This window comes from Miniopterus natalensis, chromosome 3, assembly GCF_054644295.1.
Source record: "Miniopterus natalensis isolate mMinNat1 chromosome 3, mMinNat1.hap1, whole genome shotgun sequence".
NCBI lineage: Eukaryota > Metazoa > Chordata > Mammalia > Chiroptera > Miniopteridae > Miniopterus > Miniopterus natalensis.
Genome location: NC_142083.1, coordinates 6,126,991 through 6,146,284, shown reverse-complemented (window position 1 = coordinate 6,146,284; position 19,294 = coordinate 6,126,991). Strand labels below are relative to the sequence as shown.

Below are 19,294 nucleotides of genomic sequence, written 5' to 3'. Positions count from 1 at the left end.
ACATGTTAATACTGAAAAGTGTAAAGCAAAAGGCCACCCACCACCGTTCCCTTGCGCTTAAGAACTTGGGCTTCGGAGGCAGAAAAAAAAGGGTTTAGATCTTAACTCTCCGCCTGCTGGCTCGATTTACAGCGTGCCCCCTCACGCTTCTTCCCTCCCTTGTAAAGGTGATGAAACCTCTGGCCGGCGTGGCTCGGCTGGCTGGGCTTCATCCAGTGCACAGAAAGGTGGCCGGTTCGATTCCCGGTCAGGGCAGAGGCCTGGGTTGTGGGTTCGATCCCCGGTAGGAGGCATGCAGGAGGCAGCTGAACCATGTTTCTCTCTCTTCCTCTCCCTTCCTCTATCTCTAAAAGTCAATTTTTAAAAATCTTAAAAAAAAAAGATAATAAAACCTACCTCCCTGGGTTATTATAATTGTTAACTTAAAATGCTTTGCACATAAATGCATAGTATAAATAGTACTTGTCACTACTGTTGTTATTTTCATTATGACTGGCTATAACTCTTTCATCTCGCCAATATTTCAATTGTAGAGTCTCCCGCACTCTGCGTAGAGTATACTTGAGTTGTATCTATTATTCTTAGAGCATTTTACTGCCCCTATTTCCTGGGAATTAATTTCATGAAAAGCTTTCCTATCTCCTTATAAAACCTAGTCCTCATGAACCCACATATAAAATTAAAAATATGCACCAACAAAGAGGAAAAATAAATGAAAACTTTTTGGGTGCAAACATATTGCCAAAGCATTAAGGAAAACTCTACAAATAAAACAGCAGCTAAAACACTTTTTTACCAATTCTCAAAATGAATGAGCTTTATAAACTCCTCAGACTGAGAGGAATTTAAATTACACGAAAACTTTCAAACCCAACAGCCTTAATCCTGTAGCTTTTTATGATCAACCTGTAGTCACCTGAGTTTGGTAATGATGACTTTTTCTTCCCTGAGTTTCATCTGTGCCAGCAAAGCTTCTCCAAAATTTAAAATGAAATTATAAACAGAAAAGAACTTTTTCACAATGCAAGGCAAAACTTGCATCCCTCTCACCAATTATTAAGGAAACTAAATAGCTTCTTAAATGAAAGACCCAGCTCCTTTTCACATAAAGCACACAAGAGGTACAAGATTTCTTCACGTTTCTGTTTAACTTCCTTCTATGAGACTTGGATTTAAAATTCTCTTCAAAGTAACTGAATGTGATCTTGGTCATTCAGTGACACAAACTCTGTGCATTAATGTTAAATTTCAGAAGCCCGATTGGAGAGGTGACCTATATGGTCTTGGTTTCTTCCTGGAATGAACCACAGAGTAAAAGACTACGAGTTTCTAACAGTTAAGTCATTCTTGGTTTCTAATCTTTCACTGTTTTTCCCAAATTAACCAAATGTTTCAAACCATTTCATCTAAAAACAAAGCAAAACATACTTTTTCATGAGTCTTAAAATGCAACAGGGCAAAACTTTTACAAGGAAGCAGTGGAAACACACCTGCAGACTGGTCACGTTTATACACAACAGTGTGTTTCATCCCGAGGCGATGTGGAAAATGTCTCTTTTTGGACCCTTTGGACCCTCTGATGTTTGCAGGCAGTGGTGTGCCCATGGTTAAACATAAATCGGCAATGAATATCTGAGGCCTTCTTTATTCATTTCGTTTCTCTTGTTCCCAAAGGAACAACAAATGTTATTTTCATTCAAAAGAAGTCAAGGTGGATATTCACCAGGAGAGGATTTCATGAGGGAACAAACTTTGGTTTTCATCCCAAACCAGAATCTCTGAATCTTTCCAACCAAAATACAAAAAAAAAAAGGTTAAATAGGTAATTGACTAATGCTCCATTTAAAATATGACAGCAGAGAGAGGTCATCAATTTTTGAGGGTGCAGTAGTCCCTCCTTAGGTGTGGTCTCCCTTTCTGTGATTTCAGTTACCTGCAGTCAACTGTGGTCTGAAAATATTAAATGGAAAGTTCCAGAAATAAACAACTCATAGTTTTAAATTACGTGTCGTTCTGAGTAGCATGATGAAATCTCACACTGTGGGGCTTCATCCTGCTCGGGACACGAGCGCCTCCACACATACACGCTCCCTGCCTGTTAGTCACTTAGTCTTGGTGGTCAGTTCAATGGTCACAGTATCGCAGTGCTAGTATAAGTCACCCTTATTTTACTTAACAATGACGCATTCACATTATATTGTTTTAGTGTATTGTCATAATTGTTCTATTTTATTATTGCTGTTAATTTCGTACTGTGCCTAACTTATAAATTAAACTTTATCATAGGTATGTATATAGTATAAGAAAATAGATAGTATATAAGAGGGACCAACTCCATGCACCTTGAGCTAATAAAATGACAGATCTAGAAGAAGCTTCCTTTCTTTAAGATGTCATAATGCTCCCTTAAAAGTCATTATAGTTTCTGCATAATGTAAGGGCTCAACATATTTAGGTTGATTCTGATGAATTTTAAATATTAAGTAATTTACTGGCAAAGCTGACAATATATTTAAACACAATCTAGGTTAGTTTTTACAGAATGTGCTAAGATTTTAGAAATTGAGGGTGTTGTGGAATTTTCATTCCCTTGGATCCGGAGAACTTTGGAGACGGACAGGACAGGGAGGGCAGGACATGCCTTGCTAGCTGCCATCCACTACATAGTTCTACAGGCATCGTTACTGGATCAGTGAGAACAGCAGCAGTGGTCTGGGGTTTATTAGCCAAAGCAGCAGGAGGGATCAAGGTGAGAACACAGCACTCCAGAGCTTTAGAAAATGCATTCAAAGGCCCTGTCCCACTGGTGCTCAAGATAGACCCGTGAAATAGGCAAATAGGAGATGCTATAAAGAAGCCCAGATTCTAAAGTAAAGTAATTTAAAAAGGTCACAATTCTAGTGAGAGGCAAAAATGTGATTATTAATCTCAGATTCTGTTCACAAAAAAAGATTTAAAAAAAAAAAGACAGAGAATACACTGAGACCTCAGGGCTCATTCCCGGGACCTCCTTCCCTAAGTGGCGTAGGGAAAGCGAGAACACTTAGGCTCTCTCGCCCCTTCTCACGGCAGAAGGCTGCAGTGATGCAAACAGGATACAGCATAGTCATAGCAGGTGCCCTGCTAGCTGGCTAACGTCTGACCCACGGTTGGCTGAGAGCCACTAGTGTCTTGGGTCCCATAAGACTGGCCCAGGGCTTTCAGAGGTGCGGGTGTGCGGGTTGTTCCCCTGGGGTGCCGGTTTGCGGGTTGTTCCCCCGGGGTGCGGGTTTGTGGGTTGTTCCCTGGGGTGCAGTGTGTCCCCCGTGTATGACCGGCTGGCTGCCACCGGGAGAGAGTGTGGGTTTGTCCATCTTGCACGCTGGGCCTGCCACAGCCGAATAATAAAGGACATGTCCCATCCTCCTTCGGCTGCACGTGTTTCTGCGGATTGTCCTGATCTAGAGCGAAGTTCCCAGGCCCTGAGTGGCCACCACGATTGGCACAGTCGCCGGCATTACAGTGCTCTTCTCCATCCCATGACTCTAACGTAGCCCACACGTGTGGATTATTCAGTTCTGGAACTCCCTTCCAGGCCTCTCTTCCAAGCGCTACACATGAGCTCCCGCCGCCCCTCCTCCTCCACGTGCTCTTCCTCCAGGTCTCCTCGTCGGTGCTCAAGCCAGGCCTGGGAGTCGGTTCAATCTCTGCCTTTCCACCCCCACACTCCACATCCAAGGCACCGGCAAGTCTGACAGAGCCCTCTCCCCAAATACCGAATTCCGTCCCCACCCCCACTCCACCCGAGTCGGAGCCGCCTTTACCTCCTGGACCGCCATGAAATCCATTCCACACCAAACACCTAAACTAAAATCATGACCCTTTCATTTGCACTAAAAAGAGTCCAAGCTTCTATAAAAGGCCCCAGCTACCTCCCTACCTACCTACATGCTCAGTGCCCCAGTTCTTCTGATTGATGAGCGTCACAGAAACAAACCCCTGGGTGCTGTCCGGGCATGTCAGCGGCACACGGAATCAGAACCTAAGCAAGCCTTCCAGGTGTCCTTGTCATTAAGCCACTCAGCTTCCTAGTGATCTAGTCCCAGAAACTTATCCGGGTCTCAGTTTTCTCATCAGTCCTATTGTCACAAAACTGCTTCTTATCCTCCTCTCCCACCTTAGGATTAGGAAGATCAAAGGAGGTAACATAAGGCAAAGACGCTTTCAGGCCCATTATGCAAACAGCAGGAATGCGCCACTGCAGAGTCGGGGCTAAAGCGCGGAGTGTTCGGAGCCTTTGTTCACAAGGGGCCTTAGGACGGAGGCTGGGCAGGAAAGCGCGTGGCCAGGGACCCCGATTAGCTTTCTGATTTCAGCTTTACTGTCACAACAAATAAGAAATGACCAGATAAATCTTACAAATGAGTCTCTGACAGAAAGAAAACAGGGCGCCAAAAGCCATGGTCCGGAAGGCTGAGAAATCAGCCTCGTCAGGCCCCACGTCCCTCTACTCCTCTCCCTCCCTCTCCCCAGGGTGCAAGGGCACAGCTGCAAACTCCTCCTGTAAAGGGCCAGGGACATCTCAGGCTCTCTGGCTACATGCTGTCTTTGTCTCATATATATATATATATATATATACACACACATATATGTATTTTAACAATCCTTTAGAAATTCTTCCCAGATATTTCTTCTCCCCCAACCCTGGGGGGTCAAGGGTAAAAGATGTTCACTAAGAACTAATGAAGCATCCCTTATAATGTTCATATTTATGAGGAAATTTAGAAGCCTAGATTAACACAATGCAGGTTGATAAAACACAAATTTGTGAAGACTCAACACTTATAGATACAAAGATAAAAAGCCAAAAATAGTTAGAATCAAATGCACCAATCCGTCAAAAAAAAGGGGGGGTGTGTATATTAAAAAGGCTTTCTTTCAGGATCTCTGCACTAACAATGAAAGACAGCACCCAAATTCCGTAAGAACAATGGCATACAAATGACTTGCTGTAATCGGCATTTGGGCTTGAAATGCAAGGAGTCCGTGGTACCTGAGAGAATGGAACGCTCGCTCACAGCTGCTGCATTGTTACCAAGCAACAAGGGATAAAATGTCAGGATCAGTACTTGATTTAATATCCTTTCATTGCCAATAAACCATATTTCTATTCTGCTATTATTCGGGGTGCAAATGGTCATTGGGCGAAGAATTATATTGAGTAATCTACAAGAATATACCAAAAATGTAGTAAAATTAACACTGGACATTCACCAAGTCCACGTTTTTTATATTTACTGCATCTTTGGAAGAAGCAGCAGATATCAAGACAATAGTAATGTTATGACTGATTCGGTCATTTTGCCAAAATACTCAGCTACGCTGTGCCTTCATTAAATACATCTTCATTAGCATTCAAATATTTTTCCATCAATGTTGCATTTGATGGACAGTCCAGGGGATAAACTGTCTTTAAATACTTCCATACTTTGAAGCACGTAGAATCAATGGCTTCCCTTAGTTTAGTTGTATAAGGACACTGTGGTCGTATCTGTCAAAGCATTCCATACCGGCTGCATCTATAGCATAAGAAAGTACAGATAGCTCATGACTCAGTAATTAATTAAAAAATGAAATCCAAAAGTAAAAATAAAATCTTATAACTGGAAACCTGGAAAAGAAAGAAATGTAAGGTAAAGATGTTACCGAAACTAACAGATCTGAAAATCAGTCCATATAAATGATACCCACGGCTCACTACCTCCGCCCGAAATTTCACATTCGGGAAGGCGTCTGCCTTAGGATCAAGGACCCCCGAGGTTCACGGGAGGTTGGTGGGAGGAGGGTGCTTCTTCTTTCTGTGTTGCGTGCTGTGTGTTGTGTATTGTATCAAGCAGCTCTCACCCCCTCGTGGATGAAGTACAGAGGACTGGGGTAAATCTCCGTTCTCTGTTGTCTTCCCCGACCTTCTAACTCCCCAACTGAAGCAGGGGGCTGTGCCAGGTCAGTGTGAAAGCGCAGGGAAGGGCATTTAACATGCTGTGCTCACCCCGTGAATGTCAAACTTGACATTTCAGCCAAGTTCTTGTACCTAACGTCTCCACGCGTCCATCGAGAATGATGTGTGAACAAATTCCACACAAGTACGAGGAGTTGTCGCCCGTCCACGGACGTGTGTGCTTCAAACTCAATCTACTCAAGTTTCTCAACGTGGTTAGAAGTATTTATTTGAAGTGCATAGAGGCTTAAATTTTTTTCCTGTTTATACCTTTTTTTTTTCCCTTTTACCATCTCTTGGAAAAATTATGAGTTTCACCCTTTTGAAACTGTAATTTCATAAGACACTAGCAATCTGAAGATTAGGAATAGAAGAAATTTAAGAGGGAAGAAATTATGTTTACCCTTCAGGCACTTTTATTTTCTCTAAAGCAGGAAGGAAGATGCTGAAGTCTCTAAAACACTGAGACAGTAACTGGCCTGCTTGGTGAAGGTTAATGTTCACAGGATCCATGAAGGGGTTCAGTCGTGTGGTGAAAATCCAGTGTGTCCCACCTTCCACTGTAAAGTGAAATGACAACCCCTTGGGGGGTGGAGGGGAGGCGGGTAGAGAGGGAGAGAGAGAAGCATCGATGTGAGAGAGACTTTGATTGGTTGCCTCCCGCACGCACCCCGAATGGGGCCAGGGATTGAACCTGCAACCCAGGTACGTGCCCTTGACCGGGAATCAATCCTGTGACCCTTCGGTTCTCCGGCTGACGCTCTAACCACTGCGCCACACTGGCCAGGGCACCCGTTCCATCACTTCTACTGAAATAAACTCATGAGGAGTTACCCACGCCAAGTTCTCCAAACAGGGCCAGAGAGGCACAAAGGCCAGGGAGCCCCAATCTCAAGAGCACGTTCTCCTTTCGCCCAGGCTTGAAGTCAGATCGAAGCCTAATCATCTCTTGGGAACTCCTGCAAAATGCACTAAGGACATAAATCATCTTTCACGTAGCCTCGGAAGAAGGCACTGCCATTGCTCTCCAGAAAGTTACCCTCAGGCAGGAACCCGCGGCCCACCGCCTGGCACTGAAGAAAGGAGGGTGTGTCGGTCCCATTCTTCAAGCCCGCCAGGGTCTCTGCAGGGCCGCCCCTCCTGCGCCCAGATCGCCGCCTGTCACAGCAGCCGGGCAGGCCTCCTCGTTTCCGGAGGCCCCTCCTCAGTCGTCCCGGCGAGACCTGTGGCCCACCACCTACCTAAGGGTTCGGTTTCCTCCCCTGCCAGCTCCCGTGCCCTTTCCTGCTTCGACAGAGAACACGCTGTCTGTCACTTACGCACTGCGTCTCGGGCTGTCCTGACCACGGAACGCAACCTCCGAGGGCAGGGGGCTTTCTGTTGGACGACTGCTCAACCTGCAAACCTAGACCGGTGCCGGGCACACGGCAACCTCTGAGCTTCACTGAGCTTCCCTTAAACCGTCACTGAGTTGTAACATCCGTGCCTGTTGCAACTGCGGAGGAGGGGAGAGAGTGAGGCGGGGCTGCGCAGCGCTGGAGCGGATGAGCTCGGGGCTCATCACGCTCCCGTTACCACTGTGGGTCATCATCACCCTTCGAAAAAACATTAAAAAGAAAAACTTTTACTATCACTTCCACCGCTTTCCCCACCCACCGATCAGAAACAACACGTCTCCGCTCTGCAGGACGGCAGATGGCCCCTAACCTTTCCCTCTAGTTAATCAAGTACAGAGAGGTCCGGAGAGGTGGCGGGTGGCGGGCGTGAGTACAGAACACAGAAGTCACAGTCCCCGCAGCTTGGCTCTCATATCAGAAAGCATCTTAAGATATCAGTTTGGAACACCATTTTCCATACGTCCCTACCTAATGACTCGGGATTTTTTTTGAAGCAGGGGATCGATAAACACAGCAGTCCTCAGGGTGGCTGCCTCTGCCGGGAGGCAGCGTATGAGAGCGCATGCACAAGCCGCTCGTTCTCGGGGGGGGGGGTCACAGGGTTCAGTCTATCGCCATGCCTCCTAGCTCACACGGACTGCATGCACACAGCTTCTGCGCATCAAACAGCTCACACGGACTACATGCACACAGCTTCTGCGCATCAAACAGCTCACACGGACTACATGCACACAGCTCCTGCGCATCAAACAGCTCACACGGACTACATGCACATAGCTCCTGTGCATCAAATAGCTCACACGGACTACATGCACACAGCTTCTGCGCATCAAATAGCTCACACGGACTACATGCACATAGCTCCTGTGCATCAAATAGCTCACACGGACTACATGCACACAGCTTCTGCGCATCAAATAGCTCACACGGACTACATGCACACAGCTTCTGCGCATCAAACAGCTCACACGGACTACATGCACACAGCTTCTGCGCATCAAATAGCTCACACATGCATATTATACGTAATATAAACAATTCTTTCCCAAGCAAATATATAAATATGCCATAATATAAATGACTTTACTGACATGATCGTGAATATGCTTATTTTAACGGAAAGCTGAAATTAGCAGGAATACTCATACTCAAAAGGCCGTAAGCCCTGCTGTCTCTAACACCAGCCAGTCACGAGCCGGAGGAGGTCGTGTGTGGTTTTGGTCGCCAGCAGCCTCGGCAGCCTCGCGGGGCTGAGTCAGACGCCCTTTGCCGACAGTGAAGGCGTGCTGGGCTCCTTGCAAGAGGCACGGTGTCACCAGTCCCATGAGTGAAGCGCTGGGTCCTTCCCCGCTGGCTTTCTATTATAAACTGCTTTTTAAAAAAAATCAGCTCACTTCTCAAAGAACACCAGGGTGGTGGACCATGCACCCAGGAGACGGGCAGGACTCACAGACGGTTGAGGGTTAGTTACCGGGAGCCCTCCAGAAGCCAAATGAATCCCCTGGGAAGACTCAGCAGTCCCGCTGCTCCTTATTACACACCCAGAACGCTCGCCAAGGCTGCTTTTGTACTTGAACTTGTGAAGTCTATCAGGAAAGACTTCACCCACTCCAGCAGAGGGAGGTCCAGAAATAGCACCGTCTGGTCTATAAAGAGGCGCATCTTTCCGGCACGGAAGCCAGTGTGTGCACCCACTCGTAATTATCCTTCCCAAGCAGCCACCCGGTGCCTCAAGACGGGAGGACGGCCAGGATTCACTGTGTCACAACCTTGGGTGATGCCTGGGGATGGCTGCAGGTTTTAAGAAATACAAATGCAATGCTTGTATTGGTTTCTTCGAAGGGGAAAGCAGCCATAACCAATCACCTCCTTGGTTTTACACAACTCATGAGTTTGTTTCAAACACGTGAAAGGGAAGCTTTTCCAAAAAGGAGTCTTTTCCAAAAGGGAAGCTTTTCCAACAAAACATGTTCCCCTTTTACAGAAACTAGAAATAATATATGTCATGGGCAAATCTGGTATTTCTTTAATTCAAGATAAAATTACTGGTTTACTTCTTGACATAAAAAAGCAAGAGACAGATTGTACGCGCCTTTGCCACCCTACTTCTACGTCCAAAAAATGTTGAGATGTCTAAGGGAACCATCATTAACATTTTAGATATTTATAGTTCTAACCTCCTTAAATGGGCTACCTCGGGATTTTCGACATCTCTCAAAAGTTTGAAACAGCATCCATTTTTATGATGATTTAAGAGGATTTCATAAAATAATGGGGGGAAAAAGCAGACACGCTGGGATCAGTGTGTCTATGGTTCTAGCCAAGCTCCACGTAGCTGTGGAACATCAGATATGTGACCTAACCTTTCTGTGTTTTAAAATCATCATCTGTAAAATGAGGATACTAATGGCTCCTACCTCACAGGATTATTGTGAGGATTAAAATAATAATAATGTACCAAGAACTACAGCAGTGATGAATACGTAATAAATACTTGCTTAATGGTAGCTATTATTATTGTTAATATTTAACAGGTAGAAGACTATGTGTGTAATTTATGGTCTCTGAAGATCCCTCTTAAATAGTGCACTTCAGAGACCAGCTCAGAATCATCCATCGCGCCGGGGCCACTGTAAAAGAAAGCAGGGCAGGGCTGGAGGGACGGGTGTGGGATCCTGGAGGTCAGTGCCGGTCATGGAGAGCACAGAACATAGCACAGAAGAGGACCTGGGGGTCCAGGATCTTCACTTTACTCAAAATAACCCAAAGTCAAAACAGACTTTTCATATCAGAAAACACCCAATCTACCCATTATTCCCAGCTTCCAATGATCTCCTACTTTTGAGCACACAGTTCTTAAAGTCCAACCTACGGGCATGTGCACCTTCTGCCACGAGCTCGCGGAGGGCGAGGCTGGCAACCATCTATTGCCTGGGTAGCTGCTGTGCTTACGCTCCTAAGTTAGAATGACAAATTCGAGTTCACCCCGGCCCTTCTAGTTACGCTCCATCCGACAAAAGCTTCTACATCTCTGCTGACAACACCGTGGTCAGGAGCCACGCGTGCTACTGAAGAGAAACCAAATGTTTACTTTATTTAATTTTCATTTACTTACATTTTAAAAGTCGCATGTGGCTAGTGGCTACCATGCCGGACAGTGCGGGTTGGTCAAGGGGGAACGGCTGTCAGTAGCACTGTATTTCAGGGACCCTAAAGGAAGCCTGGCCCTGCCAGGAAAGAGCGCTGGCCCGACCAGAGCTGCGTGTTCAGGACAAGGCACAGGCCCTCATCCCAGCTGCAGGCCCGGCGAAAGGATCCGATCTCCTGTCCCCTCCACCAGAAGAGAACCTCTCCTCCTAATGCCGACAGTGATTCTCACATACCTGAGGGGCATTTTCTGCTCTTGGAAAAAATAAGATTGGCTGAAAAGAACCAGATTATAAAAGAAAGAAGAAGAAAAATAACTTTATCCAGGATAATACCTAATGCCCCTCGGTCCTCTGAGGAGAAATACTGACTTTTGGCAATTTTACAAAATTACGTAAAATCAAGAGTGTTAGACTATAGGTTATTTTAAGCTCTGTTACAGGCCTTTCTTCAGTAATGTTACAGATGTGCCATGGACAGGTCATTAAAATGACTCAATAAATAATTAAAAGAACCATTACACAGAGAGAGTAAACCACACTATCCATTTTAAATGAAGGAAATAGACCAAAGCCACTGCAAAGGAAACAACCGTGCATGGGGTGGAAGTACACATCCCCCAGCACTTTACAAATAATACACTTCACTTTCTAAGAGAGGAACAGAGCTGTAACATCGATTGCTTCGGAAATACCACTGTACTGCCTCCATGAAATACCACTTTATGCAGGACTCAAAGAATGTCACATACAACACCACCATCTTCCTTAAAGAACTCACAATATCTAACCCAGTAAGATCAGGAACCTCTCCGGATACAAATAACTGTTTTCCTGAGGCTCTGGCTACAAAAATTCATACTGGGGTTTCACCCGAGAAGATCTCTCAAGGACTTTCATGAGCTGGTCCCGTCAGGGCCTGCTTCCCACAGGAAGGATTCCGGTGAGACTCTAGTAACCAGAAGGCGACTAACTATCACAGCAAAATTTCAACTCTCATATATTTAAATCAAATCCTTCCATACCCCAAGTGGAAAAGCTGTCATTGTGTGTCCCCCAAAAAACAAACGAACTGTCGTACTTTTTCTTGAACTAATAATAATAGGCGTCGAGTTGAAAATTAACACCAGAAAATCAGAGATCACCTCCACGCTTACCTCGACCACTGTGGTTTCCGCGGCTTTGCACATGGGCAGGTTGAAATTCCGTGCACTTTTCCTGTATCAGGGGATGGGACATAAGGAAACAAGACCAAAAATCAGAAAGCGTCTCCTTCAGCTTTAGTTACAGGCTAAAAGAATTTCTATACACTAAGAATCTGTGAATCTGCTTGGAAAGAAGGCATCGTATCTTCTGTTAATAAAGTTTTGGTTTTTTTAAACATTTCTTATTGTTTCAATTAAAGTTTTATAATTATTTTACAAATGAAAACAATATGATACCCACTTCAATTATATAATTTTCTTATAGGGTTGGAGAAAAGAGGGTCTATTTTTCATGCTCAACATACAGATTTTATACAGAAAAATAAAATGGATATTAATAAATCTATTTAAAACTAATTTCCCTGAACCTTTTAACTGGGACACTGCAGTAAGTACTGCATATGAGAGGGTACAGTCATTACGGGTTCGATTAAAGAGAAGCCTGTTGCTGAAATTAAATGAAACATTCACTGGTAATTTGTGAGTGACCTGTAAAGATCATCCTGAAAAACCAATTTCTAATGAAAGTTTTGAAACTACAACACCCACATCAGAGCAGAGTGTGAAAATTTCAAAAAGGTCCTAATTTTGCTGATAGTTCCTAAATCAATGCACTTCCTCTAACCATAAAAATGTAAATATCTGTCTGTTTCTCAGAATCTAAGTTGATAGAAAATTTTCTTTGGTAAAGGGAAATAAGTCACAGCCCTGTCTACCAGCGTTTCCAGCCACCAATGTGTATTTCCCTTGCACTGAAGGGCAGGTGCCAGCACAGGGGCGTCCTGTGTACCTCCACAGGTGTCCTGTTGGACTCTAGAGCTCCAGCGTCAGAAGCTCCAAGGCAGGGTGGCTGCAGGCGGGGCCTGCAGGGCCCTCCCACTCCAACAGCAGCCTGGACAGACCCCTGCACCAGCTGCCCATGGTCCTAAGAATCTAAGTGACTCGACCACTAGTGATACGCGCTCTCATCTCACATCAAAGCTTAATGTTTATGTGAACCACAGGCATAAAGTCTGTGCCGAGAAGAGTCCCTGGGCAGTCTCCAGATGCCGGAGCCAGGCAATGAAGCACGGGATAAATTCGTGGAAATATTTTAAATAATTCATTTCCCTTTGCTACTATACAATTTCATTCCTCGTTCTTTAAATAGCAACTGGACTTTGCAAACATTATGCCAAAGTGTCAAGTGTGGTAGGCATGATGCAAAACGTCTTCTGCAATGGCCAAAATTAGCTGTGATTTCAAAAACTGGTTGAATTCAAGAAATCAAACACAGTATTAATATTGTAAGTTCTTCAAAAGTGAACAAAAGCAACATGACAGTGGTCACTGAGAATTTAACTGTGATTGCACAAAAGCTGCATTTGGTCAAGATAAAAAATTGCTACCTAAAGTGGTAAATGATGATGTTATGAGAAAATGAATGATTTCTGTAAAGCTAATAGGTGAGGTTTTAATACCAAACATTTTGAAAAACTTTTTTGGAAAACTTTATGTGTATATTGAAAGGTGACATAATTTTTGAAAAACAAGTATGTAATCTATAAATCCAAAATATTAAATACTTGGTATTCAGCAAGCTTAAGGTAATCAGAAGATCCTAAAACCTATTAAGCATATCTTTGGCCATCCAGTTAACGAGAATGAAAGTTCAGCATTATTAAGGTTAAACAACTCTTCAGACAAGACCTTCATAAGCATTTCCTAGTAGCGGCAATAGCACCGGAAAGGACCTGACTTAAGTCATTAGTAGCAATATCTTTCCAGATTATCAGAGGAACTTGGGCATTTTAAGACAATGCATGTAAAGAACAATATCAAAAGTAAATATAATTGTGTGCTTTTCTCATGTTTTCTAAGCATGTCAATATTGTAACTGGTCTTGGCAACTAAAATACACAGAGGAAAACATAATTTGTGTGTGACTAAAAGCAAGGGTATATAGATTCAGAGTTAACAAGCTGGGCAACATGGACATCAACCAATCAGAACAGACTCCCTTAAGTACTCCATACCCGCGAGACGACTGTACACACACACACACAAGCTGGTATGCTTGATTTTAAGCCATTTTTAAAGAAATTTTTAAATACCAAACACGTCAAGATATCCATTTTGTAATCATAATTTAGGAAATACAAAACTGTTGAAACGCATCACATTAATCTTTTTGAAAACCATCACACTACCTGAAAATTATGTTTCCTGCTCGGTCTGCCTTCCAGGCTTTCACCAAGGCAAAATCCCCTGTAATTGCTTCCTCCAAAATAAAATGTTGACCTTTGAACTCTCTCACCTGCAGGAAACAAAGAAGGTGCCACTAGGTATTTGCACAGAGATGAGCTCTGATAAAGGCAGATAAGAGGGCCCAGGCCTAGTCGGGAAAGGTCTCTCAGAGAGAGAAGTAATCTAAATGGAGACTTCAAGGCTGAGCGTGGTAGGCGACTGAGGCTTAGTGAAAGGGCTGGAAGGGGGAACTGAGGGAACAGCATGTGCAAAGGCTCAGCGACCACGAGAGCTTGGTCAATCTGAGGGATGGGGGTATAGACTGTGCATGTCAATATTCACTTTATTACTTGTGTGTAGGTTATGTACTGAACATGAAAAACAGTCCCTGTTTCCCTGTACCCCAGAAAAAACTATACAATGTTCCTGAAGTGGCCGATGTGTTGCTTTTATATATGAATTAGTTATAAAAGCCCACTCATCTCTCCTAATTAATCTATAATCACCTGTTGAGATTTTAATTGGAATTCCTAGAATTTGTAGATGAATTTGGAGAGAAATGACATGCCATATCATCCTACCTATATGCATATGTTTTGAAGTACTCTTTTATCTCTTTCAATAGTTTTACAGTTTTCATCCCAGATACTTTGTATATATTTTTGAGGTTTAGTCATAGGTACTTCACAGTTTCTGATGCTACTATGAATGTTGTATTTTATCCTATTACACCTCTCTCCTGTCATCGCTGGTCTAATGGAACGCTGTTGATTTGTGTATGTTTATTGCCTTTGATTCTACTATGAATGGAGGAGCGACGGGTGGAGAAGAGAAGCAGCTTAAAGCAAAACTATGCTGCGTTATTGAAAACGTCAAAGCTGTGCTCCATCCATCACTACACAGGTTTGGAGCCATTTAAAGGCAGAACTAACTCCATTCCTATTCCTTCTGCACCCTCTAGTGGACACACTGCATGGGTTTTATAGAAACTTTGGGTACATTCACTTTAACCATGGTTTAAAACGGAAATTCTTTCTTAAACAACAGCTTCCTTAAAGACATTATCACACCTGCCTGCTAGAAAAGATTAATGCATTTACGGAATCAGTGATGAATGAGGATCTTATTTAATATGAACTTAGACAAATTATATAAAAGATATTTATAAGTTGCACATCAATATCTAGTTTTTTAAAGGATGTTATTTGAGAGTCATTACCGTAAACTTTCAACGATAATGCTTACATATGGAGTACCTTACATGCAGGTTTAGAAAAGTACATATAGATCTAAATATATGCTAACCCAGGGGGGAAAAATTTTTTTAAATGGCTTTTTAAAATTCTAATTATATAATTCCCTGATGGATCTACACACCAGCAGTTGGTGAGTTTTAACTATTACTCTAATATTTTTTTAAAGGTAAGAAATTGGTTTTGTCCAACTAGCTAATTATTACACTCCCTTGAAAGAGTTGTGCATTTCATGGTCTCAGCTTCATCTTCCAGTCCTTTCTTCCATCTACTCTAATCAAATTTTTACCACTCCAGAAAAATCCTCTACTCTAGAAAGCTCTCTCTTTAAAGTCACCAATGACCTCTGTTTCTAATCCAAAGGTCACTTCCCAGTACTCTTTACCCAGCCTCTGCACACTCTGTCCCATTTGCTCACACCCTACTTTGTAAAATTTTCCATCTTTCAAATCACCAGACTCCCCTGGGTTCCCGCTTCACTCACTAGACATTTCCCAGTTCTTCTTTCCTGCTCCTCTGAGCTTCTTCTCTACCTTTGAATGCAAAATAGGTGTTCTCGCTCTGCTCCCCAGCCCTCGCCACTCATCTAGCCCCATAGACTTAACACTACATGCTGATGCCTCTGGGTTTCCATCCCAGCTCTAAACCCTCCCCAGGCTGGAGCCCCCTGAGCACCTTCTCTTGGAGACTGATGGGTCCCTGACAGCTCTTCACTTACCCCCATGCTCGGCCCATCTCAATAAGCAGCATACTTGATTCCCCTCTTTTCTTACACCCACCATCAACCCATCAGTGAATCCTGTCGGCTTTGCTATCAATATATATCCCAACTCCAACCACTTCTCACAAATCCCACTGGTACCACTTTACATTCCCACCTGGATTAATACACAACGGCCTCTAATCTCTTTCACTGCTGCTGCTCTTGGCCCCTGCAAAAAAAACTCACCTCCCTACAGCTACAACTTGCCAAATGTAACTCAGATCACATCACTCCCACCAACTTTCTGTTGGCCGCTCACCACAATAAGTAAAATCCAAACTCACGTGATCTGGCTCCTGCCTCTCTTCAACCTCCAATCTTACTGCTCTCTGCCTCACATACTCTGTTCCGCGCTCACCGCCCTGCTGTTCCACACACAGGGCAAGCCTGCCTCAGAACCCTGTCCTACTCCTTCCTTCTGACGAGGGCACAACCCTATGATCTTTGCCTAGTTCATTCTCCCATTTTATTCAGGTCTCTACCAAATGTCACTCCACGGCAAGGACTTCCCTGACCCAACCCAAAGCACCACCTCCCTGGCCACTGATCACCCCCTACTTGATTTTACTTCCCAGCATATTCAGAATTGACACGTGTGCTTGTCTATTCAACCCCCTGTCAGTTCCTCCACTGCAGGGGGACTTGGTCTAGGCCCCCCTTTTCCACTGTACTTAGACCAGTTCCTGGGAAAGAAGAGGACCTCAGTAAATGTCACTGAATTAAGGATTTCACTCACTTCTGCTTCCTGCAATAAGCAAGGGAAATAAAGAGCTAACAGTTGTTTCAAGAAATTATCTGTCCTATTCCTAGGAGATCCAAACAAAATTACAACACTACTAGATTCAGGCACCTGACTCCAGGCAGAAATGAACCCAGATATTCAGGACAGAGTCCGGTGTATCCTTGCCCTCGCAGGGTGAGTTAATGTTAGCGAACTCCCAGTGCGCTAATCCAATTTTCCTGGGCGTCTTTATCTATACCACTAAGATCCATTTTAACAATTAGGTGCCTGCCTTTTACTTTGTCAAGAACTTTTAAAACTTAATTAGGCAGGAAAGAAAGGAGCAAGATAGAATATTAAAAATGTTAATAAAAGCTGAGTCAACACAGGTCACCTTGAGCAGACAGGGAAAGCTCCAGGTGAAAGAACTGCTCAGAGACGACACTGGACAGCAGGCCACACATCTGATGACCTTGCATCTTCCCTCAGAAAGGGGATGCGTAGCTCACACCTCCACAAGCAGGAAGGTGAGAAGGGATCATCCCTTGATTCTAAGTTTTCACTTCCCTGGAGATACACTGAGCATTTCTGTAGTCTGTGCTAACTTTCTTGAGCCATGTGGGCAGGGAGAAGGGAGAGATTCTAAAAACAGTCATGAAACATTGGCCTGCGTAACCTTAAAAGTGATGCTCGAGTCTGAGTCGCCTCAAGTATCTAGAGTTCTATTCTTTTCTAACATGTGACTGAATTACCAGCATCAAGGCCCAGCACTTTAGACAAAACAAAATAATCCAGTTTAAAGCTCAAGTGTGGCCAATGTACAAAATGAAGGCACTAACATGAACTCCCCATTCATTCCACTATATAATTATATATTTTTTAAGATTGTAAACAAACTTGAGATTTCCTTGGCTTGTTCGCCTCCTTCAATCACAGAAGAGGCCTGAGCATGAAGAATTAATATCAAGTTTATCAGACAGCTACTCTATTTTCCACATAAGCATAAACAGCAATTACATAGGCTCCCACATTTGTAAAAATCTACCCCTAACATTAGTTCAGATAATGAATCTAAACTCACACGTCTAATGCAGGTTACAGTTTCTTCTCATTTACCTATTCTGGTTTCTCTATGTGATTCGAATTACTAGCAGGTGCTCCGTTTCAGCTGGAAATCACACCTAACATATTCACACTAAGGAATGACAGGATCTGTTCTCTCACAGGGTGGCTTTATACTTATTTCCCCAACGAGCCACCAGACCCTGTGCTGACAGGGGGGTCAGTGGCACCTGGATGGATGGCAGGGCTCCTTACCTCCCTTGGCTTACTGGCAATGGCGACACTGCCATCCTTGTTGTACTTGATTGGTGCCCCTCCTTCTTGCACCAGGGTCCCGTATCCTGTGCTGGTGTAAAAGGCAGGAACTCCAGCACCGCCTGCACGAATCCTCTCTGCAAGTGTGCCCTACAGGTGAGCAAACAACACACCACAGGTCAGTATGCACACCTGTGCACGTGGACACAGAGCGCTCACAGACACGTGCCTGTTCTCTAGAGGTTTACTGTTCCAAGTGGGACCTCGCATGGTAAACTGGTGTATTTCCCTAACAATATGTGCCAGGAGATTAATTTAAAACAATCCCTGCCTCTCTGGACAACAACTTCTCTATTCCATTTTTTTTCATTTTTTAAATTTTTTTTAATTATTGATTTTTAGAGAGAGAGGAAGGGGGAGGGAGAGAGAGAAACATCAGTGGGTTGCCTCCTGTATGCACTCCAACCCAGGACTGGGCATGTGCCTTGACTGGGAATCGAACTGGTGACCTTTCGGTGCACAGGTCGATGCCCAACCTACTGAGCCACACCAGCCAGGGCAACCTCTCTATTCTTAATCCACAACATGTAACTGCTCATACACATAATCACACTTTCAACTTCCATGTCTCCTGCTGGCTTCTTAACAACATGTTCAACATCAGTCTATTAGTACTATTTTTTATATATATATGTGTATATATATATTGATTTCAGAGAGAGGAAGGGAGAGGGAAAGAGAGTTGAAACATCAATGATGAGAGAGAGTCACTGATCGGCTGCCTCCTGCACGCCCCCTACTGGGGACAAGCCCACAAGCACAGGCCCTGACCGGGAATCGAACCCCGATCTCCTGGATCCTAGGTCAATGCTCAGCCACTGAGCCACGCCCAGTCGGGCTATTTGTACTATTTTTAAATGAGTTTTCAAATCTGAAGCATGTAACTTCAACTACATACATTAAAAAACATGAAATTAAATGTTGTGTTTTACTATGTGCTACATGGACTGAATGTTATCATTAGTCACAATAAGTGATTATAACAGAATAATAATGTATAACATTCAAACATATTTAGAATTTATTCTAAACCATTCTCATAAGTATTTTACCTACAATATTATCTATCTAAGGGGAAAATCCAAAGTACAACATATAGGTAAATTGGTTTTTAAAAGCCCAGAGTACTTCAAATTTTGTTTCAGAGTAGAAACAGCTCTAGGCAAAGTTTCCTTGTCTCTTCCATTGATCACTGTCACCCCCCTCCTAGGTACCAGTGATGTCAAACC

General features: G+C 43.7%; 1 protein-coding gene across 3 annotated transcripts in view; it reads right to left on the bottom strand.

The window, feature by feature from the left end:
- Nucleotides 1–19,294, bottom strand: part of OXCT1 (3-oxoacid CoA-transferase 1) — a 104,741-nt gene that overhangs the window by 68,144 nt on the left and 17,303 nt on the right. For all 3 annotated transcript variants that reach the window (XR_015714240.1, XM_087815280.1, XM_087815279.1), the window contains exons 5-7: nt 18,006–18,155; nt 13,915–14,021; nt 11,678–11,738 (exon numbers count right to left, since the gene is read on the bottom strand). Coding sequence is in view for 2 of the 3 variants with exons in the window: in XM_087815280.1 (XP_087671406.1) it covers nt 11,678–11,738; nt 13,915–14,021; nt 18,006–18,155 (318 nt within the window). In the remaining variant the exon portion in view is untranslated. The remainder of the gene's footprint in view (nt 1–11,677; nt 11,739–13,914; nt 14,022–18,005; nt 18,156–19,294) is intronic.